General features: G+C 42.1%; 1 protein-coding gene across 1 annotated transcript in view; it reads right to left on the bottom strand.

Annotated features, from left to right (window-relative positions):
• Window positions 1–27,036, bottom strand: part of LOC122647645 (light-mediated development protein DET1) — a 58,877-nt gene that overhangs the window by 19,222 nt on the left and 12,619 nt on the right. The window contains exon 4 of the mRNA XM_043841004.1: window positions 10,989–10,998. Within this exon, the coding sequence (XP_043696939.1) occupies window positions 10,989–10,998 (10 nt within the window). The remainder of the gene's footprint in view (window positions 1–10,988; window positions 10,999–27,036) is intronic.

A 27,036-nucleotide genomic window follows, 5' to 3' on the forward strand; every position in this document is an offset into this window, starting at 1 on the left:
GATTCTGGTTTAGCACGATTAATAAGTAACTGTTTTTGGACAGATTATGTATTAATTGACTATAACTATAAAATATCCTTTTTACACGAATTACTGCATTTATCCAAGTGATCCACAAACGACAAATAATAGTTTTCTGAAACTTACTTTAAGTGGATTTAATCCTCATTAACAATCAAACCTGAAAGGAAAATTCCCAATAAACCTGATAAGGTGTGCAGTCCTCCAAACCTCCTGTCCATAAATCCATGATTTACACCTCGTTTTGCCTATACCCAATCCCAACAACGACTCTATCTATACCCACCATCAACCAATTTGCCGCACTTGGGCACTAGGGCCATAGACCAGAACCTGCTATCCCAGTCCCTGCCGTTACCTTCCTCCCATTCCTACCCCTGTCGGTCAACTTTGCAGCACTAGAGCCCAGGACCAGAACCTGCTTACCAGCATTCATCAGAGGAACTTGTGTATAGTCTCTTCTAGAGTTCATCGCTGACTGTGGTTGGGGATTGATGATCTCCATTCTGTAAGGGATTTTTCTATCCTTTTCCTTATGTTACCTGTGCCTTGTTCTTGACTTTGTTTGCTATATTTTGCTTATCTTTTGCTGGTCAGTTTTGATTTACCTGCAGTATTCGGTGCTGAGTTGATAGGTGCTTCGAAACACTTTTAGTTTACAGAAATCATTTATTGTCATACTGTTTTACTTCGTTGCTTATTAGTACTGATTTAGTTTGTGCTTATTCATTGTTACTCTTTTTATTTATTTATTTTATTGCAGCAAGATAGTAGACCTAAGCCTAATTTCTCCCCTCGTCTTCACTTTTGCTACTGTGTTCAACTTGAAATTCCTATACTGCCGTTTACCTAGTGAAACTTGTCTTTTGAAATTTGGACTGCATGCGTTGCAAGATACTGACACTTGGTGGAATTGTTTAGATTGCTTTTGTATATTGGCTTGTATCTAGTGTGTCGTGCTTCTATTCTTAGGTGTTGAGGTTGAATGAATCACATGTTTATTCTTGGGTCTGAACATGTTTACACTTCCCTATATTATTTGTTTAGTTCAATGCACTGTCGTACCATCCCGATATTTTGCTTTGATTGTTTATGCACCTTTTTCCGGCGGTGTGAGTGTCTTTAAATGCATTAAGTGCCCTTTTGTATATTCTTATCTACTATATATCTATTTTCTTATAGTGGTGCGTCAGGTCAGCAGCTGGCACTTTATTTATTCAGTAAATCACCTTTTTGCATGGATCCTCTTGTTTTCTGATTTACTATTCTTTTCTTGTTATCATGTCTTCTCGTCCTTTCCTGGCCAAGGTGTTCCCGTATGCGACGCGCCGCATCAACGCTTGGATGCGGTGATAAGTAGGCAAGGGCAAGTAACAGGAATTTTGCCAGCCAAGAAACATAGGATTAGATTGGCTTCCTGAAACATTAGATCCTTAATAAGTAAGAGCTTGGAGTTGATAGATGTTATGAGGAGACGAAGGATCAATATAGCTTGTATCCAAGAGACTAGATGGAAGGGTAACAAAGCTAAAATGTTGGATGACTTCAAACTTAGGTATTCAGGAGACCAAAGTAATAGAAACTGAGTGGGGATAACAATGGATAATGATCTAAAGAAAGATGTTGTAGAGGTCAAAAGATTGGGAGATAGGATTACATCCATCAAACTAGTGTCGGAGTTTGCGCTTACACTCCCCAGATAGGACTGGATGAGTGTAGTAAGAGCCAATTTTGGGACCACTTGGATGAGTTACTGCAGGGTTCTGGCCAAGATGAAACGACTATTATTGGAGGTGACCTGAACGGCCATGTTGGGAGCGATTGTAGAGGCTATGAAGGTGTACATGGAAGTTTCGGAGTTGGGGAGAGGAATGAGGAGCGGACCTCAATCCTAGACTTTGCAGTAGCATATGATCTATCCATTGTGAACACCTTCTTTGAAAAAAAGAAGAACACTTAGTTACCTACAAAAGTGGGATTCATACCAGTCCAATAGATTTCTTCCTAACTAGAAGGGCAGACAGATTGTTGTGTAAGGATTGTAAGGTTATTCCTAGGGAGAGTCTAGCCACCTAACATATACTGGTGGTCTTGGATATGAGCCTCAGTGCAAAAGCGTAGGAGGAGGGAACCTATGTACCTAAAGATAAGGTGGTGGTGACTAAAAGGGGAGTCCCCTAGGCACATTTACTGAAAATATGGTTAAACAAGGAAACTGGAACTTTGAGGGAGACACCAACGTGATGTGGAACGAAATGATGACTTGTATTAAGAAGGTGGCCAAACAAGTGTTAGGGGAAGCAGAGGGTAGGCGTCCGGTTCCTAAGGAGACTTGGTGGTGGGATGAGGAGGTCCAAACAGCCATCTAGACCAAGAAAGAGAGGTTTAAGATATGGCAACGGACTAAAGAAACAGAAAATTAAATGCGGTATAATGAAGCCAGAAACGAGGCTAGGAAGATGGTGGGGATGGCTAGGGCGAGGAAATATGACGAGCTCTATATTAATCTAAACACAAAGGAACGGGAAAAAGCTATTTATAAAATAGCTAAAATGAGAGAAAAGAAGAGTAGAAATTCGACCAAGTGAGATGTATAAAAGGAGAGGATGGAAGAGTGTTGGTAAAGGCTGAAGACATTGTGAGGAGATGGGATGAGTATATTTGTGAACTTCTAAATGGAGATAGTTCAAATATGACATCACCGATTAACTGCATTATTCATCATGACACCACACATCATAGGTGTTAACAAAACAGGAATTTCGTGAATGGCTTGAATGATCAATGAGATCAGTCAAGCTCTTTATTTATAATAATAATAATAAAAGAGATTACAAAGGGAAACACTGTTCACGATACTATTCACGGCACTGTTCACGATACTGTTTACGTGAACAGTGTCGCAGCCCAAATTACAATCCTACCCTTGTTCAAAAGTACATAAATAAAGCATAAATAAAAAACCCAAAATACCCTCATAATATTGGGTAACACATCTCAACACTCCCCCTCAAGTTGGGGCATAGATATCACACATGCCCAACTTGACTAGACTAGGATAAAATAACTTCCCACTCAACCCTTTGGTGAAGACATCAGCCGAGTTGATCTCCGGACTTCACAAAAGGAATACAAATCTGCCCACTCTCTAACTTCTCCTTGATGAAATGTCTCCAATCTCCACATGTTTGGTACGGTCATGCTGCTGGATTGTGGGCAATGCTAATTGCTACTTTGTTGTCACAAGACAACATCATTGGAAGATGAACAGAACCACGAATATCAAGGAGTAAACTCAAGCCACAGAACTCACATATGCCCCGAGCAATAGCACGGAATTCAGCTTCAAGACTAGATCTTGCCACAACATTTTGCTTTTACTCCGCCATGTGACTAGATTTCCTCCAACAAAAGTACAATAGCCGGAGGTAGATTTCTGTCGGGGTTACCACCCGTCCAAAGATCTCTGTAAGCCTCAATGCGAAGATGGTCATGAGGAGACAAAAGGATCCCCTTTCTGGAGCCGACTTCAAGTAATGGAGAATACGAAGAACAAGCGACCATGTGAGTGGAATAAGGATCATGCATGAACTAGCTCACAAGACTCATAGCAATGGCAATATCTGGTTTGGTGTGGGAGAGATAAATTAGCTTGCCCACCAATCGTTGATATCTGCCCTTATCAACAGGTTCACCACCCTTCTCTTGCAGACAGCTAGTAGCTTCCAAGGGAGTGTCACAAGGATGACAACCAAGCAAACCAATCTCGATAGTAAATCTAGAACATACTTTCTCGGGAGAGAAAGATGCCTTTTGGAGAACGGGCAACTTCAATCGCAAGAAAATATCTTAGCTGTCCTATATCTTTTATGTCAAATTCCCGTCCCAAGAAAGCCTTCGGTGAGAAACTTCATCTCATCATTACGATCACAACTATATCATCAACATAAACTATGAGAAGAGTGACCTTTTCTCCCTTTCTCTTGATGAGCAGTGTGATCAGCATGACTCTGTTTGTATCCACAGAGACCATGGCTTTATGAAACCTACCAAACCATGCCCGTAGAGATTGCTTCAACCCATAGAGTGCCCTTTTGAGCCTACAAACTTTCCCATGGGTCTTGTCGAGAAAACCGGAGGAACATCCATATAAACCTCCTCTTCCAACTCCCCATGAAGAAATGCATTTTTACATCCAACTATCGTAGGTCCCCAAAGTTGACAGACAAGACAAGAAGACCCGAGCAGTGTTCAACTTTGCAACAGGGGCAAATGTCTCCTGGTAGTCGATCCCATAAGTCCGAGTGAAGCCTCGGCCACAAGCCTCGGCTTTATATCGATCCACTGTTCCATCCGGCTTCTCGCTGACAACAAATACCCATTTGCACCCGACTAGTTTCTTACCCGAAGGAAGAACAACTAGCTCCCATGTCTCATTTTTAAGTAAGGCCGTCATTTCTTCCATCATGGTGCTTTCCACTTTGGATCTGCAATCGCCTCCCTGCCATTTCGAGGAATAGAAACAGAGGAAAGAGAAGAAACAAATGCACGATAGGAAGGAGATAAAGCATCATAGGAAACAACATTGGAGATGGGGTGTTGGGTGCATGACCTAACGCCTTTACGAACAGCGATAGGTAAGTCAAGGAAGGATCCTTACCGGATGATGTAGTAGGTGCGGATCGGATCAAGTGCAGCGATTGTGGAGGTGGTATGGTGGTGGTGGTAGTCTCAACTTGTCTGTGCGCTCCGGGTATATACCTTATCAACAGGCATTTGGACGGGTCTACGCTCCCCCGAATAAGAGCCACTATAGGAGCTGAAGTTACAGAGGGCTCCCCCGAATAAAAGCCGGAAGAATAGCAGACACATCTTCAAAACCCCGATCCTGCTCCCCCGAAGAGGTGTCGGGAATAATATGACAAGGACTCATGGAAGACAATATCCATGGAGACAAAAGTACGACGAGAAGGTGGATGGTAACACTTGTATCCTTTCGGTCGAATAGCCAGAAAAATACACCGAATGCTCCGTGGATCAAATTTCCTATGAGGATGATGATTGCGGACATAGCCAACACAACCAAAACTTTGGGGGAACCACAAAAGAGGAGGAACCCTGGAGGAGATCAACGGGAACGATCATCAAGGACACGGTAGCACACGATTGATGATATAAGCACGTGTAAGAATGGCATCACCCCAAGTAGAAGGAACCGTGCAAACATAATGGACTGGCTACCTCAAGGAGATGTCTATTTTTCTTTTCAAAGAACCCCATTCGGCAAGTGTGTCAACACGTGTCCGATGGACAATACCATGTCAGACCAAATAAAGTTGGAACCGACCCTCCATGTACTCTCTGCCACTATCAGCTGCGTAAAATGCGCAAGGTGGCATTGAATTGGTCCGAACCATACGATGAAATAATCGAAAACATTGGAAGACCTCATTTTTATGGCTCATCATGTACACCCAGTGGCACGAGTATAACAATCAATAAACGAGACAAACCATCGATGACCAGAAAGGGAAGTACAACGGGCAGGCCCCACACATCGAATGAACCAAAGCAAAAGGAAACTCACTTCTTTTATTTAATGAAGAATAATGGAACAGTCTGTTTGGCCAAAACATAAGCCTCACATAAAAACTCATTCCTATTACAATGCTTAATCAAGCTCGAAACAAAAGCAGCAAAGTACTAAGGGATGGATGACCAAGTCGGCAGGTCCAGAGATGAAGGTCGGGGACGAGGTGGATCAAATAATGAGTTAGAGGAAGCCGAATGCAAAGTAGAAGGCTGACCGGTCAAGTAAGTAGAGACCACCCCGCATCTTACCACCCCCAATCGTACGCCCGTCTCCAGATCCTGTATGACACAATGAGAAGGGAAAAAAGTCGGTTGCGTTCGGATCTCTAGTTAGACTACTAATAAGAGAGAAGTTTGGTAGAAAAGGACGGAACATGCAAAACAGATTTTAATGAAAGGGTAGGGAGCAGCGTATGGAACTCTTCCCATTAATAGGAGAAAGGGAACCATTAGCTACTCGAACACTTGTCTTTGCGAAGATGGAGAACAAAGATGAAATACATGGGAGGAGCCGATCGTGTGTCAGTGCACCGGAATCTATAATCCAAGGCTGGATACGGCCGATGCACACGGACTCATCGATGGAGTACCGAGGCAAAATTAGAACCAGGAGGGGCAGCGTGTAGATCTTTGTAGTGGAAGCATGAAGAGGCCTGTAGCATGCGACGGAAAGCTAGGAGCTCATCCCGAGTAAGCCCAATGTCGATGAAGGGGCAGCAGCAGCAAAGAGTAGGAGAATCAGCCATATGAGCCTTGGGCTTAAACTTCCCACGGGCTTTCTTTTCCTCAAAATCAGCAGGCTTCCCATGGAGCTTCCAAGATTGAGCCTTAGTATGATAGAGCCTCATTGCTGTTGTTCACACAGACAGACCTTTAGGGACAGCAGTACCACCATCGTAGTGGTAGAGAAGGAGTCTGAAGCAACTTGCAAGGCGGAGCGATCAACATGAGAGGAATGCAGATAGCAGCCCGACGAGATTCCTCATTATGAACCAAGGCAAAGGCCTGTTCTAGGGATGGAAAAGGGGACTGCCCAAGTACTTGCACCGAATAGGATCAAACTCCATATTTAGTCCAAATCAAAAATCATAGACACGTATTTTGTCAACGTGTTTGTGATAGGCAGCCAGATTAGTAGCAGAGAGGGTGATAGTGGAGTAATGATCTAATTGCGCCACATGTTCTTGAGGGCAGCATAGTATTTGGAGACAGAGAGCTCTGTTGGGTAGTGGCATTAGCCTTCTTTCTAATCTCATAGACCCGTGCATCATTCCCCGTGCGACCATAAGTCTCTTTGGCACCATTCCAGATAGTATGGGCGGTGTCCAGTGAAGAAAATTGTCCGAGACATCCCCTTGCATAGAATGGATCAAGTAGGACATCACCATCGCATCATTCGATAACCACTTGTGTAGCCGAGAACCCTCTTCCACTTGGTTTAGTTGTTGTCCCAAGAAGATGGCCGGTGAGGCCACGGCCAGCCATCACAAATAGGTAGACCGAGACCACTTCGGTAGTTAGAGCCATCAAGTTTGATTGGGGCAGCAAGGGGAAGAAAATCAGTCCGGGCTGGCCATCAATGCCGAAGAGGCCGAAGAAGAATCTGAACCAGTCATTGCAAGCTAACCAATCTTCAAGGAAGAGAACAGCCAAAAATATCCAAAAAATTCTGGAATCGACCCCAATAGAAAAGGGCTGTATTGGAGCAAAAATCTCGGATATGTAGGTGGGAATGATGTCGAATGAAGGCAAGAAGGGTGCCAATCAGATGCAGAGGAACCAGCAGCCCAACCCCAAGATCGATTAATGTCGTGGTTTTTTCAAAACCCCGAGAAGAGAGATCGATAAGGGGTCGGGTCTTCAACCAACTGATGAAGTGAATAGGGTGAGAACAATATCAAATAAAGATCCCACAATAGAAGATGCAGCCGAAGCAGATGTAGAGGCCTGATCTCCAAAAAAAAAAAGGAATCTTCAAATCGTAGACAGTGCTTCAGCTCCACTCGATCCAAAAAAGAGGCATAAAAAAGGAGGTATATTGGGGCACCAGCTAGATCATTACGATCACCTCAGTAGTGCTGCCCTAATGGGAGAAGAAGAACCAAAAGAAAGGAAGAAAGAAGAAGGGAAGAAGCTCGATGGAGGGAAGGAGAAAAAAATCAAAGGGAGGGAGGTGGGTTTTGAAAACCTAGATCAGAGTGTATTTGGCTCTGATGCCATGTTAACAAAACAGGAATTTCGTGAATGGCTTGAATGATCAATGAGATCAGTCAAGCTCTCTATTTATAATAATAATAATAATAGAAATTACAAAGGGAAACACTGTTCACGATACTATTCACGACACTATTCATGTGAACAGTGTCACAGCCTAAATTACAATCCTACCCTTGTTCAAAAGTACATAAATAAAGCATAAATAAAAAACCCAAAATACCCTTATAATATCGGGTAACACATCTGAACAATAGGTATGTACGTAAGATTGGTGTGGCAGAATTAAAAGAAGCCTTAAGAAAGATGAAAGTAGGCAGCACACTAGGCCCGGATGAGATCCCAATAGAAGTGTGGAAGGCCCTAGGACTATGTGGGGTATATTGGTTAACCAAGTATTTTAACAAGATTATGATCACAAGGGAAATGCCAGATGATTGGAGGAGAAGCGTTGTAGTTCCTGTCTACAAAAATAAGGGTGATGTCCAGAGCTGCAATAATTATAGAAGCATAAAACTACTGAGTCAAACTATGAAACTTTGGGAGAAGGTAATTGAAGCCCATCTGAGAAGAGTACTCATATCTCAAAGAATCAATTTGGTTTTATGCCAGCTAGATCCATGACAGAAGCTATCTACCTACTGAGGAGGCTCATGGAAAGATGTAGGGCAAGCAAGAAGGATCTCTATATTGTCTTTATTGACCTGGAGAAAGCCTATGACAGAGTCCCTAGAGACTTAATCCGGCATGTTCTTGCGAAGAGAGGGGTATCGAGTAAGTATATAGAGGTAATTAAAGATATATATATGAGGGTGTGGAGATTAGTGTGAGATTGTGGTAGGCCAGGGCATGGATTTCCCAATTACGTATGGGCTACATCAAGGATCAACCTTGAGCCCTTATTTGTTTGCATTTATCATGGATGAATTATCCAAGACGATGTACCGTGTGTATGCTCTTTGCCGCTGATATCATTTTGATGGATGAGACAAAAGCATGGATTAATGCTAAGTTAGAGTTGTGGAGATCGACCTTGGAAACAAGAGGTTTTAAGATTAGTAGATCAAAGACGAAGTATATAAAGTATAACTATAGTCACACTATAATGGAAAATGACATGGTGAAAATTGAGGGAGAGAGAGATACCGCCAAATGACTATTTCCGATATCTGGGGTCTATAATACACAAAGAAGGTGGCATAAATGATGATGTTTACAAAGAATTAAAGTGGGATGGATGAAGTGGAGAGGTGCGACCGGAGTACTCTGTAACCAACACATTCCTTTAAAGCTAAAAGGAAATTTCTACAGGATTGTTGCCCGACCTGCTATGATGTATGGGACGGAATGTTGGGCAGTTAAGAAGTGTCATATAGCAAAGATAGCGAAATTATGTGTTGCAGAGATGAGGATGTTGAGATGGATGTGTGGCAAAACTAGGAAGGATAAAGTGAGGAACGAACATATTAGAGCTGATGTGGGAGTGGCCTCGATCATCGACAAGCTTCGAGAATGTTGTCTGAGGTGGTTTGGCCATGTGCAATGGAGGTCTGGGGATGCCCCAATAAGGAGAAGTCATCTGATGCCGATTGAAGAAGCTAAAAGAACTAGGGGCAGGCCTAAAATGACCATAGGTGAGGTCGTGAAGAATGACATGCACAGTCTGGGTCTTGTGCCAACTATGACCTTAGATAGAGCCTATTGGAAGGCAAGGATCCACGTTGTCGACACCATGTAACTGAGACTTACCTGATTTTCTGGGATATCCTCTTTCCTCCTACTTCCTTTTCTTTTTTTCTCTCTTCATCCCTCTTAATTTCCTTTCCCCAATATGAGGACTTTAGTTTTCTCTACTTTATTTTGAAAGGATCCATGTAGCCAACCCCATTCAGTTCGGCTGAGTTGTTGTTGTTGTTGTTGTTGTTGTTGTTGCTTGTAATTCAAGTCTCAGCCTTATAAGAGACTTGCTATTTTATTGTTTCTATTTTTGGGCTCAATACTTGAGCTTCTATATTATAACCTGCCCATAGAGGCACCCCACAATTTGACGAATTAATGAAGTTGCTTAGATTGCTTTGTGCAAGTTTTGATTATCCTATTGTGAGGATGAAGGGCAGTGAGGCCTGGCTGAGAGAGCCAAAACCCTAGGGCTGAGAGATTCGAATCTCCCTATTCCCCCTTTTCTATCTTTCTTCTCCTATCCAACTCGATCTTCCCTATAGTGCTGCTGCTGCCTGTGACTGCACAACTGCTGGAGTGCATATTGAAGACTACAATTGAACCCCCTCTCAGATCCAGATCCGTTGCTGCTGCATCAAGCAAAAGGACATTGATTGCCCATGGCTCTGCTATTCTGCCTAGATTTCTCCACCAAACTTCAAGTCTCAATTTCTCTGCAACCTGAACTCAGTTTCAACAGAGGTTTGAAGGGTTGATCACACAACCAAGGGCTACACTTGATCCCAGATTTGGAGTCCAAACTCCCACTGGTTTGCAAGATCTTAACAAACCTTCTAAATTTCAAACCTGTCCCACATCTCAGAAACCCTTGGTCAGAATTGACTAAGATTTTGAGGGCTTTTCACTGCTGCCTGGGCCTTCATTCGACTCCAGTTTGAGCACCTGCTGCTGGTTGATTTGGTCTGTAGCACTTACCTTCTATTTTGGAGCCCTACCTTCTAATTTCAAGTCCAACTCATAACTCAACATTCAGGCATCAGAATTGGCTGTAATTTGAAGCACAGGACCTGATCAACCTCACCTCCACTCGACCTAGATTTGGTGAAGTTCTATTGGCTGGTTTGCTTGGAATGGTTCACTTTCTAATTTCAGCCTTTCTTTCTATTTTCTGTTGTGGGTTTATTTGGGGCTAGGTTAATCCTAATCAAGTCTTACATTAGGATCATTAGACACAAAAAAGGTTTAGAAATCACCCAAGTAGAGAGAAAAAAACTGTTGGAATGCCAGCAGAACAGTAATAGAAGAAAAAGATTAAGATATTGTGGAGAATTAAAAACAATGGCTTCCCTCTTTATTTATAATAGACGAGAGAACATTCTAGAATAGGTACAAGGACAGAAATATCCCTGGGACAAAAAAAACCTTGAACCCAATTTACAACAACCCTCCCCCCTCTAGTTGGTGCACAAATGTCAAACCAGGCCAACTTGCTAACAATAGACACAAATTTTTTACTGTTAATACTCTTAGTAATAATATCAGCTTGTGATTTTATGATCACAGCCCCTCTTTATTTATAATAGATGAGCGAACATTCTAGAATAGGTACAAGGAGAGAAATAACCCTAGAACAAAAATACCCTTGAACCCATTTTACAACACCCCCCAAGTTGGTGCACAAATGTCAAACAAGGCCAACTTGCTAACAATAGATACAAATTTTTTACTATTAATACTCTTAGTAATAATATCAGCTCACGGATCACCAGACTAAATGAATTGGATGAACTCCTTGCTCCAGCTTCTCCTTGATGAAATGACGATCGATCTCAATATGCTTGGTACGATTGTGTTGCAATGGTTTATGAGCAATACTTATTGCTGATTTGCTATCACAGTATAGATGCATAGGCAGCTCAACAGGAACAGATAAAAAATGAAGACGTCCTTGCAACCAAAGGAGGTCACAAATACCATGGGCCATAGCCCAAAATTCTGCTTTGGCACTAGATCGGGCAACAGCTTGCTTCTTGCTCCGCCAAGTTACTAAATTCCCAACAAAGGTACAATATCAAGAGGTAGACCGCTTGTCATCTGGACATCCTACCCAATCTGCATCAGTGTAGGCCTCAACTCGTAAGTGATCCCGAGGGGAAAAAAGGACAGCTCTAAATGAGTGGAATGGGGATCATGCATGTATTGGCTCACGACACTAACTGCAAATGATATATCGGGTCGTGTGTGGGATAAGTATATCAAACGACCAACCAATCTCTGATAGCTGCCTTTATCCACGGGATCTCCATCTTTACCTTTTAGGTGAGTATTTGACTTCAAAGGAGTATCTACAAGCTTACATCCCAACATTCCTGTTTCAGATAACAGGTCAAGGGTATACTTCCGTTGTGAGCGGAAGATACCTTGAGTTGAATGAGCTACCTCGATCCCAAGGAAATATCTGACTTTTCCTAGATCCTTGATCTCAAATTCTGTCCCCAAATAGGTCTTCAATTTACTTATCTCATCAACATCACTCCTAGTGATTACAATATCGTCCACACAAACGATCAATACTATGATGTGCAGACCTCTCTTCTTGATAAACAAAGTGTGATCAGCATTAATATGTTTATAGCCAATCGACACCATAGCTCAATGGAAACGTCCAAACCAACCTCTTGAAGACTATTTTAGTCCATATAAAGCCTTCTTGAGGTAACATACCTTGTCCTGGGTTTCTTTAGCAGCAAAACCCAGAGGAATGTCCATGTATGCCTCCTCTTCAAGCTCCCCATGAAGAAAGGCATTCTTCACATCCAGTTGTTGAAGATCCCAGCTGTGAAACCCACTATAAATTTGAACTTTGGAACTTGTGTGATTTCAGGTTCTGGTTGAGTGTCCATGCTTGCCTCAATATTGTGGGCTGCATCGGTGGTGGATTCGGACCAACTCCTTCACTCACCTATGGAAGATTCCGGGGAGCCAACACCGTTAGCCATCATGGAATCCGAAAGCCCTGCCAGGTCCTTGCACCTGAGCTACATGTGTCAAACAAGCTTGGACGAGCACATGCAAAAGCTCTCGATCTCTTAGGCCTGATTGTAGGTAAAAATCTGTTCTTGTATATATATATATATATATAGTATATTGTTTAAATTATATGGTAGGGGCATAATAGTAATTTCCTTTGTAGGACCTACATCCCTAGTGTGGAATCCAACTTCCCGTAGTTTACCCCAACCGGATTCCCGCTTATGTCACATGGCATCATGCTTAAGACTTAAACATAGGTATTTAAGTAGTTATTGCTAGTTAATTAGTTTTGACAAGTACATTTTACAAACTAATTTTATAGGGACCTAAGCAAACATGCCTTAATATGCCTTAGTATATATGAAACTTAGTTTTACACTTCATTTCAACCAAAGCCAAAACCGATTCTGCCTAAGGAGAAGAAGAGAAAAAGAAGAAAAGGAAGGCTAGGGCTTAAGGTTTTGTTCTACTTGGAGCTTGGAATAAGGGGATTTTACTTGGAGAGCTAGGATTTGGGGCTGCCATCACTTCCTCCATCCTATTTTCAGGTAGGTCAGCCAATCCCAAATCTGATTTCCCAATTTCTCTTCTTCTTCTTAATTTCTTGATGAATTCTTGACCCATACCAACCCTAGTATAGGAAATTAAGTAATAGATTGCAAGGACCTTAAATCCATCATGTTTTTGGGTTGCCATGACCCAAATACCCAATTGCTATACTTTGTCCTTCCCTCTGTACTAGTTTTTTAAATTGACCTTGTGCATGACAAGATCCATGACTGTGCAGCCTAAGCCCTTTTCTGTTTTGCCCACCGAATGGAGTTCCAAACAACCCTACGGTCGACCAGTTGGTCCCTGCTGTGAATCCGGTTCACCTTATTGTGATGGTTTTGGACCTAATTGCTAGGGGTTTGACCTAGTCTTATTCTAGGATCTGATTCATGGTGTTTACTGTTTGTTTAGGACTGTTATCTTTTTGGTGAGGTTTATTTGGGAGTTGGATCATCTACTTACTGGTACCAAACATCCAACTCTAGGTAAGGGAGTTTTGGACTTAATTTCAGTGTGTTTGTTATATTAATTTCTGTTTGTTATTGTTTGTCATCTCATGCATGATGTTAATATATTGATCACCTAGTTTTCTAGCTTTTCCTTATTTGCATTAAATGATGTATGATGTTAGGATGCATTTTTATGTTGCATATGCATATATTGCTTAATCTTTGAAGTTGTTATTGTTACTGATATTGCTGGACAGAATAACTTATTTATTTGATATTGAATCATTTGCCATCATGTTAGAATGCATATGGTTAGGATTGGCATGAACCCAATGCTATGGCCCTAGGGGAGAGGTGTTGGATAACCCGTGATGGGTTCGAAGGGATGATTCCGGGATGCCATTCATTGTCTCATATCCGAAGAGTAGTACAGGAATGGGAACAAACAGTAAGGTTAACATTTAGGGGTTCGTTGACGTCAGATGCGTAATACCGGAGCTGGCGGGTTCCCACCGTGGTAGAGTGGGATCGCTCGGGTGACCGACGACTGATTTGTGTTTCCGGGACCGAGGATGTCATACCTACTACAGTAGCATTTATACCCCATGAGACTTAATACTGATGTTAGGAGCATACTTAGTTTTAGGTCATTCATCATTGACTATTTGCATTTGCCTGTGTGTTTCCCTTGTTGGGCTCAGTGGAGCTCACCCCTGTGGATATCCTTATTTTTTAGATGACTTGGCTACTACTACTGGTGTTTCTCTTAGAGCTGCCTCTGCCTTGGATTCTCCTTCTGGTGTTGGAGTTGAGGCTCTGATGTATGAGGTGCACCATGCTTCATGCACATGTGATGATTGTGCCTTCTCTTGATCCTAGCCTGACAATCTAGGCTATTTCCACCCTCCTCTTTTGTGTTTATACCCACTTTTGTATAGAAATGATATTATAGTTTGTAAACGTGTTTTAGGTTACTTTTCGAGACTTATACAGTTGTAACTCAAGCTTTAATTATAATTATATGAATGAATTATCACTTAGTCTTCCCTATTACTGATGTTATCATTATTTAATCTCTTCCGCTGCGTTTAAATTACTGTATTGTGATAATTATTGTGAATAGGGTACTGCACTTGCAATCCTTGGGATTGGTTGGATGTCGGATGGCATCCAGTCACACTAGGCCCTTATTAACCGAGCTGGGGTGTGATACCAGCCTTGCTTAGCTGCACAAGAGATGACTCTGACAGTATTCATCTAGGCTACTATGCCAAAAGGTTTCTTGATAGTCGATCCCATGTGCCTGAGTGAATCCTCTAGCAACCAGTCTTGCCTTAAATCTTTCCACTGTTCCATCTGCCTTATGTTTGACTGTGAAGATCCACTTGCAACCAACCGATTTCTTTCCTAAAGGAAGACGCACCAAGTCCCATGTGTCATTTTTCCCAGTGCCCCACTTCTTCATTCATTGTGTCTTTCCATCTTGAATTGGCCATTGCTTCCTATCAGGTGTTAGGGATGGAAACAGAAGATGAGGTGGATACAAAAGCATGGAAGGATAAGGAAAGAGAGTCATAAGAAACGGCAATAGAAATGGGATGTTAAGTACAAGTTCTACAGGGGAAATCGGTAAATCTATATTAGGATCCAAAGGATACTTATCAAGAACAGTAGGTGAAGAACTTGGATCAGAGAGCAACGACTGGTTAGGTGCAGTGGTGGCGGTATTGTCAACTCGTTTTTGTTTATGCCACGTTCCTCTAGTAAAAACCTTCAAAGTGTCAGATTTCCCAGTCTCCCCCTGGATGTAAGATTGCTCATGTTCCTGCCATGTTATTCCATCCTCGAGTTCAACCGATGTATCTTCTACCATGGGAACATCTAGAGATGTAATCAAAGGCACCTCTTCACTAGTAGACTCCCCCTAAAGAGGACTATGGACAAAAAATACGCCTTTATCTCCCAAAAAAAAACATCCATTGTGTTAACCAAGTTTTTGGAGGGAGGTCAATAGCACTTAAATGATTTAAGTCAAAACCCTTCTAAGTAGCAGAATATCCCCAAAAATACAACGCAACCCTTTGGGATTAAATTTGTCATGAACATGGCGATTTCAAGTAAAAACCACACACAAAAACACCTTTGGGAGGCACCACAAAAGTCAACGAGCACAATAATACCTCAATAGGGCAGCGGGATGCCAACGCCCTCGAGGACAGCCGATTAATAAGATATGCTGCCAACAGTACAACATCACTCCAAAACCGAGGTGGAACAGTCATGGCAAACATTAGGGATTTGGCCACTCCCAAGAGATGCCGATTCTTCCTTTCGGCAACTCCATTTTGAGTTGGAGTCTCCACACAACTTGTTTGGTGGATAATACCATGGGTGGACAAATATGCCTGAAAAGTTCCATCAAAATATTTCTCCCCATTGTCAGACCATAGTATCTTTACATTGGCATCAAATTGTGTTTAGACCATAGTATCTTTACCTCGGCATTAAATTTGTAAATAAAACCAGATTTAATGGAGAAGATGGACAGGAAGAAGATGAAGAAGATGAAGAAGAAGAGAAGTGGTTGTAATCCTTTGGGGAAAACTATTGAATGAAATTGTTCTCCCCTCTTCACCAATATTATTAATAATAGGGTAGAGCTAACACACAAGAGAAATTCCCAAACTGCCCTTGACTAACAACTCTCATCTCTAGTTACTATTCATGTGAACAATGTACAGTACTGTTCATGACACTGTTCATGTGAATAGTATACAATACTGTTCACGTAAACAGTACCCAAAGCACATTAACACTCCCCCTCAAGCTGGAGCATAGATGTTAATCATGCCCAGCTTATTACAAATATAATCAATTCTCAAACTTCCCAAGGACTAAGTAAAAATATCAGCAAGTTGCTCCCCTGTACAAACATGTTGTGGATCAATAAAACCTTCTTGTAGTTTCTCTCGAACAAAATGACAATCAACCTCTATATGCTTCGTCCACTCATGAAACACAAGATTGGAAGCTATATGGATAGCAGCTTGATTATCACACCACAGCTGTATAGGTAATTCCTTCGTAAATTTCATCTCAGTCAACAACTGCTTCATCCACATCAGCTCGCAAGTAACCTGTGCCATAGCCCGATACTCTGCCTCTGCACTAGATCTTGCTACTATTGGCTGTTTCTTGCTCTTCCAGGACACCAAATTTCCCCCCACAATACCCAGTGGTAGACCTCCTATCCACAGGAGAACCAGCCCAATCAGCATCACAAAATCCCTCAACACGTCCATGACCATGATTAGTATAGAGTAGACCACGACCTGGGCTTTCTTGAGGTATCTCAGAATTCGAATCACAGCATCCCAATGTGACATCCTAGGAGAGGACAGAAATTGACTTACTACACTAACCGGAAAGGCAATATCCGGTCAAGTCAGAGTGAGATAATTTAATTTTCTAATAAGTCTCCTATATTTTTCCGGATCATCAAGAGCATCACCATTGTCAACTGTCAACTTCAAATTTGGGTCCATTGGAGTATCCAAAGGTTTAGACCAAAGCATACCTGTTTCGAAAAGCAGGTCAAGAACATATTTCCTTTGGGAGAGAGAAATACCTTTATTAGACTGAGCTACCTCAACTCCAAGAAAGTACTTCAACTTACCAAGATCCTTGGTCTGAAATTTACACTGCAAATGTAACTTAAGCTGCTTAATGCCTTCAACATCATCACCAGTGATGACTATATCATCTACATATACCACCAAAAATATCCTGCTAGCCTTGCTATGCCGGTAGAACACTGAATGATCACTGCCACACCGAGTCATCCCAAATTCCAGAACAACATCTGAAAATCTCCCAAACCAGGGCCTGGGAGAGGAGATTGTTTCAAACCATACAATGACTTCTTAAGTTTGCACACTAAACCAGACTCCCCCTGAGCAACAAACCCAGGAGGTTGCTCCATATAAACCTCCTCATGGAGATCACCATGAAGAAAAGCATTCTTCACGTCCAACGAAAAAAGAGGCCAATGATGGGATGCGGTAAGAGAGATCAAAAGACGAACAGATGCAAGCTTGGCAACAGGGGAAAAGGTATCAAGATAATCAACTCCATAAACCTGTGTACAGCCTTTGGCAACTACGCGTGCCTTCAAACGAGCCAAAGAACCATCAAGGTTCACTTTAACCACATATACCCACCGACAACCAACAGCCTTCTTGCCAGCAGGTAACGATACCAAGTCCCAAGTGTGATTTTCAGCCAAGGCAGTCAATTCCTCCTCCATAGCTGTCCTCCAGGGAAAGTGAGATAATGCCTCTAAACAGACTTAGGGGTGGGATAAGACTCAACAGTAGAGAGACAAGCAGTAAAGTTAGCAGATAAGCCTGTATAAGAAACAAAATGAGACAAAGGATGTTGAGTACAACTACGAACACCCTTACGAAGAGCAATGGGAATATAAAGATCAGAATAAGGAATACTTAACTGAGGAGTAGGATCCGCAAGCGAAGTTGAAGTTGGAGGATCAGTAGAGACCGGGGGTGCTGTATCAACTCGAGGACGCCGAACAAATGTAAACTGAACAGGAGGACGGGCTGGCCGAACAGGAGAAGGCGGAGGTGGCAGAGACAGAGCAGCAGCCAGTTGACCATGGGAACTAGTATAGTGCACCACATATAAAGGAAGATCCTCATCTAACTCTGAGGAAACAAAAGATGTATCATCATAAGCAATGGACTCAAAAAAGTTAACATCAGCAGAGACAAAGTACTATCGAAGAACTGGTGAATAACACCGATAACCTTTTTGAGTGCGTGAATAACCCAATAAAATACATTTAATAGCCCGGGGATCTAATTTAGACAGACCTGGACGATGGTCACGGATAAAGCAAACACACCCACAAATTTTAGGTGGTAAAACAAAGAGAGGTTCAATAGGAAATAAAAGAGAATGAGGAATCCCACCCTGTAACACAGAAGATGGCATACGATTTGTAAGGAAACAGGCAGTCAAGACAGCATCAGCCCAAAAGATTTTTGTACTTTCATCTCAAGAAGAATTGAACAGGTCACTTCCATTAAATGTCTATTCTTCCGTTCAGCTACACCATTTTGTTGGGGTGTATTTAAACAAGAAGACTGGTGCAACATGCCACAGTCAGCCATAAAAGAATTAAATGGAGCAGAAAAATATTCAAGGGCATTATCACTACGTAAAACACAAACATTCTTATTAAACCGAGTCTGAATTTCAGTAACAAATGCACGAAAAATGGCAAACAGCTCAGAACAACTTTTCATTAAATAAATCCAAGTGACTCTAGAATAATCATCGACAAAAGTAACAAAATATTTAAATCCCATCTTAGAAGTAACAGGGCAAGGCCCCCATACATCAGAATGCACTAAAGAAAAAGGGTACGCAAACCGTTTATTGACTCTGGGGGGATAACTCACACGGTGGAGCTTTCCAAACTGACATGACTCACACTCTAAACTAGAAAGGGAACTAAAACGACTTTTCATTAAATAAATCCAGGTGACTCTAGAATAATCATCGACAAAAGTAACAAAATATTTAAATCCCATCTTAGAAGTAATAGGGCAAGGCCCCCATACATCAGAATGCACTAAAGAAAAAGGGTACGCAGACCGTTTATTGACTCTGGGGGGATAACTCACACAGTGGAGCTTTCCAAACTGACATGACTCACACTCTAAACTAGAAAGGGAACTAAAACGAGGATCCAACTTCTGTAAACTCTGCAAAGACGGATGGCCCAGCCGACAATGAACTTGGTGTGGAGACAAAACACTGGAATAAGCAACTGAAGGAGAGTCTTCAAGATGATACAACCCCCCTTGCTCACGTCCCCTACCAAGCATCTTCTTCGTCATAAGATCCTAAAAAACACAGGAATCAGGATAAAAGGTCACTGAACAATTGTAGGCTTTAGTAATTTTACTAACAGAAAGCAGGTTACAAGGGAAGTCAGGTAAATGGAGAACAAAAGACAAGGACAAGGACTTAGTTGGGTTGACAGTACCCGTGCTAGTGACTTTGGCAAGGGAACTATCAGCCAATGTAACACTAGACTCTGAAGACCGAAAGGAAGAAAAATTACCTGACACACCAGACATATGATCAGAAGCACCTGAACAATGATCCAGGGACGAGAAGTGGAGAAACACGCAGTGGCATTACCTGTCTGGGCAAAAGTAGCCGTAGAGGAAGATCTAGAAGGCCGAGAAATCTGAAACTACGTGAACTGAGCATAATACTCATCAGATAACCTTACCAACTTACCCTCAGAAGGTGTAGCCGGAGACTCTGTACTAGATGCTGAATTAACATACTGCTGTTGCGGTGGCTTCCCATGAAGTTTCCAACAAAAGGGTTGGATGTGTCCTGGTCGACCAGAATGATTACAAGTCTTCACAGAACCAGAATTTTCACCACCATTACTACTACCACTGCCTCTTCCACCTCCACGGCCAGCTATACCACCACCACGACCCCCATTACGTCCACCATTACCTCTCCCTTGACTGGAAGCAACAAGGGCAGAGCTCTCACCAGGAGCAGCTGCTGGTTCATGGGAACTATCACAAGAAACACGAAGAAGGCGAGAAAAAATTTCTGCAAGTGAGGCAATTTTATCTCCTCCAAGAATAGTGGAGCATACCGAGTCATATTCCTGGCCCAATCCTCCCAAAATTCCTATGACGGCAAGTTGTTCACGTTGATCTTGCATCTACTTCACATCCGAACTAATGGGCAGCAATGCATTTAACTCTTCAAACATTCGTTTATAATCGGCAGAATATTGGGTCAACAAACGTCCCTTCCTATCAGCACGATAGAACTCTTGTGACAGCTCATATATACGGGATAGATTATTCTGTCCAGAATACAAAACATGTAAGAAATCCCATAACTCCTTCACAGTATCTATGTGAGTCACTAAGTCAACAATCTGTGAATCCATACTATTCAACATCTGTCCCAGAATGCGTGCATCTACAATTTCCCACGCTTCATCATCCTTTGGTTTGGCCTTTATAAGATGTTTCTGTTGGCCACGACCAGTCAAAACAACCCACACAATTTTCTTTCATTGTTGGAAATTACTTACCCCTTCCAATCTCTTCTCTGTAATAGATTTGGAAGAGCCCGAAACAACCTCAGAGATAACACCTTTAGAATCTTCAGCTGGGTCACCCATTTCGATCAAGCAAACCAATGCAGAAATTCACCAACAACTAATAAAAACTGAGCAAAAGTGATGAACCAGCAAGCAAACACGATCGCCAACAGCCAATGAAAAATTTAGAGATCGATTTTAGAACAAAAAATCGATGCAATCTCAATATCCAGCAAGAATTGATTCAGGGAAAACCTTACAAAGAACCTTCAAACCACCAAAAAGAAGAACTGAAATAGAAAAGTAATCACCTCCCAAAACCCTAAATCGATATCAAGTAATCACTACAAAATCGAGACTAGGTTCCTTTATATAATCATGAACCAGTCCCAGCAAACTCCACCAAAACGCAGCATAGGGTTCTGCAGCCCCTTCAAACTATGGTCACGAAAACCTTCAAACGTGAAGCCTTCAAAACCGCAACACTGTCTTGATCAATTTGAGAGTAATCGAGTAGGTCCTAGGATGTAGAATCGACTCCTAAGATCGTAGCTCTGATACCATGTAAATAAAACCAGATTTAATGGAAAAGATGGAGAGGAAGAAGATGAAGAAGAAGACAAGTGGCTGTAATCCTTTGGGGAGAACTATCGAATGAAATTGTTCTCCCCTCTTCACCAATATTATTAATAATAGGGTAGAGCTAACACACAAGAGAAATTCCCAAACTGCCCTTGACTAACAACTCTCATCTCTAGTTACTATTCACGTGAACAGTGTATGGTACTGTTCATGACACTGTTTACGTGAATAGTATACGGTACTGTTCAAGACACTGTTCATATAAACAGTACCAAAGCACATTAACAAAATTAAGATACCGAAATTTCACGAAATATACCGAAATTTCATGAAATATACCGAAATTTGGACTCTTTTCATTTCGTATGGTCATCTCGTCTCGGCAGTGTCGAGATATCCGAAATATACCGAAATATCGGTGATATATCACGAGATTTTGAACCATGCCTGACAAAGGAGAGTATTGGAAAAATTAAGTAGGATAACCTGAAAGAAGCGCTCCTACTGTCGTACTACAGAGACCACTCCTTTGTGCTTTTCACCGGTCTGTTACTAAGGTTAGGAAAATGGTAGATGGTCAATTCCTAACCCATTATTTACCCATCCTCATAATTGGTGCTCACTAGAGACGGCTAAACAGATTAAGGAAGCGACAGGTGAGATGTGCGCTCTTCAGCAATTAGGATTTTCTTGTCCACATGCTAGCTACATCCATGATCGCGTTATGGAAGCTTCCATCGAGCCGGAAGTCTATGATCTGCTCAAATTAAAATCGAGCGCTCGCACTGTCAGTTTAGCTGTATTGATAGGAGTCATGGTAGTTAGTTTTGCTTTGGGAGATTCTATAACGGAGGCGGGAACTCACTTGTAGAGCATTTTATTAATATATTGGCATGCGTGGAAGTGCACCTACTCTCTTCTCTTTTACTTTGTTTTCGATGGAAGTTGAAGACAGTCTTATCCATTTAGTTGAAGTACCGAACAAAGAACCACCACTAAGACATTTAGTGTTTGCGCGCGTTGTTCCTAAATTTTTTCACCTAACTCGCAGATAAAAATCGTATATCGAAACGACTTCTGGCATCACCGAAAGGATCGAAACCACATTTGTGGGCCAACAATTTTTCTGGATAGGTAGAACTATTGGAAGCAAATGGAAAAGGAACACCAAGTGGGATCAAAGAAACTAGCGGACTGATCACTAAATAGATACAAATAGGTGCAAATTCTGACATCACCACAGCCGGTCATATGGTCAGTAGCCCCTGAGTCAATTATCCATGAATCGGATATGATACAGGAACTATGGCCACAAAAAGAAATATATGGGTGGTCAGACGAAGACGAAGAAGAAGAAGGCGGTTCAAAGGTCCCTGGCAAGGAGGTGGCCGAGGCTGCAGATGGAGCCGGTGAAGAAGGTGAGTCCAACCGAGTCACCAGACTTCACAAGGTATAGAGAACCTCAATGAGAAAGAGATTGAAAGAGGTGTCTTCGGATGAATATAATGTGCTCTGGCAGAAGGAAGACTCTATCCACGACCCCAAGTATCAGCGGAACGCCCATGCAATTTCCAACACTTTTCACAGGTGTGTCGTTCTTTGCCACAATAGTCACACTTTACTACAGCCCGATGAGAAGTTGAACGATCACCAGTACCACGAGAGAGTCCACCACGGGATGGATTTTGAGGACTAGTGGACGATAATGATCGTTCCTGAGAAACTGGGTGAACCATAGCATTACGACGACTGTCCTCTAATTGCACCATGGCATAAGCCTGCTCAAGTGTTGGAAAGGGATCCCGATTCAAGACATCAGCCCAAATCTGATCAAACTCAATATTTTTTTTTGGGTGAATAAATAAATTCATTACCAAAGAGGAAAGAAAGAAAAACAAGGGGCCTAGAAGGGGAGAAAGAAAAATACAGCAAGCCCAAGCCAGCCTTAGCTGGCTGGAGCAACTAAAGATACATTGGAGAGACCCTAGGAATCAACAATGAGCCTGTTCCTTAGGGTGTCTAAACAATGGGAGGGAGGAGCTAGCGATAACTTAGCATTAATTTCAAAAGAAATGGAATCCCAAATCTTCTGGTAAGATCGAGAATTGTTGGTCCATTTCCTAATACTGGCGTTCCATCCAAATATGGTTGAGAGTTGCACAAAAAGCCATCTTTCCGACCGAATCGCAAATAGAGGAACCAGCATAGGTCGTATCAATCCAAATCCACTCTCTAGAGAAAGGGAGAATTCTTCTGCGGGCAGGCTAGCATTTGCTCAAAATGCCTTTCTAAATGGCAGCGGCAGTAGGGCAATCAAAGAAAAGGTGATTCAAGTTTTCAGCATTGTTCCAACAAAGGCAGCAAGCAGGGGAGACTGAGATCTGCCGGCAGCTGAGAAAGGCCTGAGTAGGAAGACAATTGGTGAAGACCCTCCAAGCCGTGTAGCAGTGACGAGGAATGTGATGCTTGAACCATAGAAGATTACGCCAAGAAACCAATGGGACTTTCAAACGAATGAGATTCCAAGCAGCCTTAGAGGAGAAGGAGCTTGGGTTGTTTGACGACCAAGTAACACAGTCACCTCTTACCACAGGCCTTCTTGGAATGGATTGAAGCTCATTCCAAATAAGGTTAAAGGAGGGAGCAGAGGAGGAGGAGGGAGCCCAGCTAGCTTGATCAAGGATGTCAGCCACCAAGGAGAGTCTGTGGAAACTTGAAGCATAAATGGTTCTCGGAGTGACCAGGTGGAGAAGAATTCCCATTGGGTGCCAATGGTCCAACCAAAGGTAGGAAGAGAGACCATCACCAGTCTTGGAGCGAATGACCTGAAGCACCAGGTGGCGGTTAGCAAGAATTTTACGCCAGACCAAAGAAGCATCCGATAAGGCTGAGGCAGTCCAAATTGAAAACACGTAGACCATCTTCCCATTTTTTAAATGCAGTAGCATCAGTATCACATATAGTAAAAAAGTTCTCATAAAAATCTAACTGTTGCCACATGCTACGCAGAGTTAAATAACACTAGGCAGCATTACCGACCTTGGAATATGTGTCTTTGGCTGTCTTCCAAATTTTGGCAGCAGTGTCAAGAAGTAAATAGCCCCAGCTATGGTAGCACTAGAATCCATGGAGTTGATGAGATACGACATCACAAGAAAATTAGCCGTCATCCATTTGTCTTGGGCAGGACAAGCAGCGGAGGCATAATAGCAGTATCGGTAAGCTAGCCAGAAAGACCATGAGCACCAACGGCAAGGTAGCAAGATCTCGCCCACATCAAATAATTGATCCCATTTAATTTAATGGAGCTAGTAGGGAATGGAAGAAGACCGCGTTGATTAACTCCTTCCTGTCCGGTAGATGTTGAGGAGATCTCGGAATCACCCATGGTTGCTGGTTAGAGAAAAATTACCAATACATCAACACGGCATGGATCCAAAAGAGAACATCAAACTCCTAGGGTCAAAAGAAAATCAGACCATGGAATGATCAAAAAATCCCCTTGGTGGGAGAAAAAAGCTCACCACCTAGGGTGAAACCGAGAGAGATGCGAGAGCGGTGGAGCCGCTAGAAGATGTGGGAGGCGAAGCCGGTGGTTGTTATAGGTGGTGGCGGCCGCAGTGATAGGTTTAGGTGGATGAGGCGGTGGTTGTTGGAGGTGGCGGTGGTGGTGGCTAAAACCGAGAAGAGAAGGGAGAGAGAGAGAGAGATGATTGGTGCTTGCAGCGCAAAACCCGAGAAGGAGAACGAGAGAGATGAAGGAGAGAGCCTAGAATTTTGAGATGAGAACCATTAGGGTTCAGATCCCAAAGTGGATCTCCGCTCTATTACCATGTGGAAAATTGAGAACAATGGCTTGTGACTTCATGATCACAGCCCCTCTTTATTTATAATAGACGAGAGAACATTCTAGAATACGTACAACGACAAAAATACCCTTGAACCCATTTTACAATAGGTATGGCTTGGCTTCACCACCAAAGCCTGCGGTTAGGCTTCACCACCTTGGCTGCAACTGAATCACCACAGTTCGCATACTCAACAAGAGCTTAATTGATTAAACAACCAAATTGTGGGAGGATGCTGTACCCTCTTCATTTATAAGCAATAATCATTACAACTAAATTGAAACTCTCTAATATAGTAAGAGATCTTTTACTACTAAGCAACAGTGAGAATCTAGCAACTCCCTAAAATAAACAGTCCTACACAACAAAGAAACAATAGAGTTTAGGAACTCTCCACAAAATAGAAAGTCTCAAAATAACAACTAATAAGTAAGCATACTTGCTTACAAACAAAGGAACAGTAAATTTGAAATAAACAACTACTAAACAAAATAGAAACTTGCTATTTTAGACTCCACAGAATATTGCAGTAGCAAACAAAGATCTTCCAACAGGATCCTCCACCAAAGTTGGGCCCACATATGCTAAGAATGTAGGTCGATCAACATCAGTCTCTTCTTGAAGATCTCAAATAAGCAACCATACACAGGCCCTGTTTTGCCTCTTCTCTCAGGACTGAATTACATCGGCTCTTCCTGGCTTTGAAAAAACTCATGCTCGAGCTTTAGTGAGTCAAGGGATAAGCTTGGTATGGTGCACGTCCAACTTCAGCCCGTACAAGCACTCTGACAATTCACGATAGCTAGGGATGAGGTCCTCAAGACCTGGCCCTTTCTCCTCAAGGAACTTGAGTGGAATCACAAATTATATGTTCTCCATCTCAGGATCAATAGCACCTGCGAAGGGTGCATCTGTAGGAGTCTTCGGAACTGTTTCATTAACCTCCACTTCAACTATAGTGCTGGATTCCTTACTCACAACCTCACCGTCCATTGTCTTAACCTCATTTACTTCAACCACTTCAATGTAAACCTCTACAGTAGCAACATCAAGCACCGTCTCTTCCTTGTCGTCACCGGTTGCTGGAATCTATTCAACTTTAACCTCGACTTCAGGCTCCTATTCTTTGATTGGTGCTCTCCTCTCTCCCTGTGGAGGTGTAAAGTTAAGATCAATATATAAAGCAGAGGGTAACTCTGGTATGCCCCAACTTTTGCTGAATTCGAGTCAATCGAGTATCCGGTTGCCTCAGTCTCTCCAGTATGTAGTTCAACTTGTCATAAGTGTTAGGTGATTGTCAAGGCTGTGGCTCTATGTGATTGACACGTTGAGTGAGCTGTGTCATCATCTCTATAAGGTGATCCAATTTTTCATCAGCACTAAGTGACTAAGAGGGTTGTGGATCACTGTCGGCCATAGCTCTGACACTAATTGATGAAGTTTATTAAGCTGAAAGGGAAATTAAAACACTAGAAACCAACTAAAAACCAGAATCGCAGTGAACCTTATGACTGAGAAATAGGGCAGAAACTGAAAGGATTAGAACTAACAAACCATAAATCTAATGGGGCTGAAATTAACATATAATAGACTAACAGAAGTTTTGTATTTTTTTTGATATTAGACTAATAGAAGTTTTAATGAGGTAATTATGTGATTAAAATATTAGACCAAAATGATGGTTAAATTAGGAGAAACGCTTATGGACAGAAAATAGAAAGTAAAGAGAACTAACATAACTTTCAATCTATCAGTCCGACGGACACCAAGTTTGGGTCAAGTAGAGTAGAAGGGATAGGGATTAACATAATCAAAACTCAGCTCAATCTGATGGTTAGATACTGTGAAAACAGACAGTGAACTTGACAATTACTCCTATCACCGACCTGAAACAGCA

This window comes from Telopea speciosissima, unplaced genomic scaffold, assembly GCF_018873765.1.
Source record: "Telopea speciosissima isolate NSW1024214 ecotype Mountain lineage unplaced genomic scaffold, Tspe_v1 Tspe_v1.0105, whole genome shotgun sequence".
NCBI classification, from domain to species: Eukaryota; Viridiplantae; Streptophyta; class Magnoliopsida; order Proteales; family Proteaceae; genus Telopea; species Telopea speciosissima.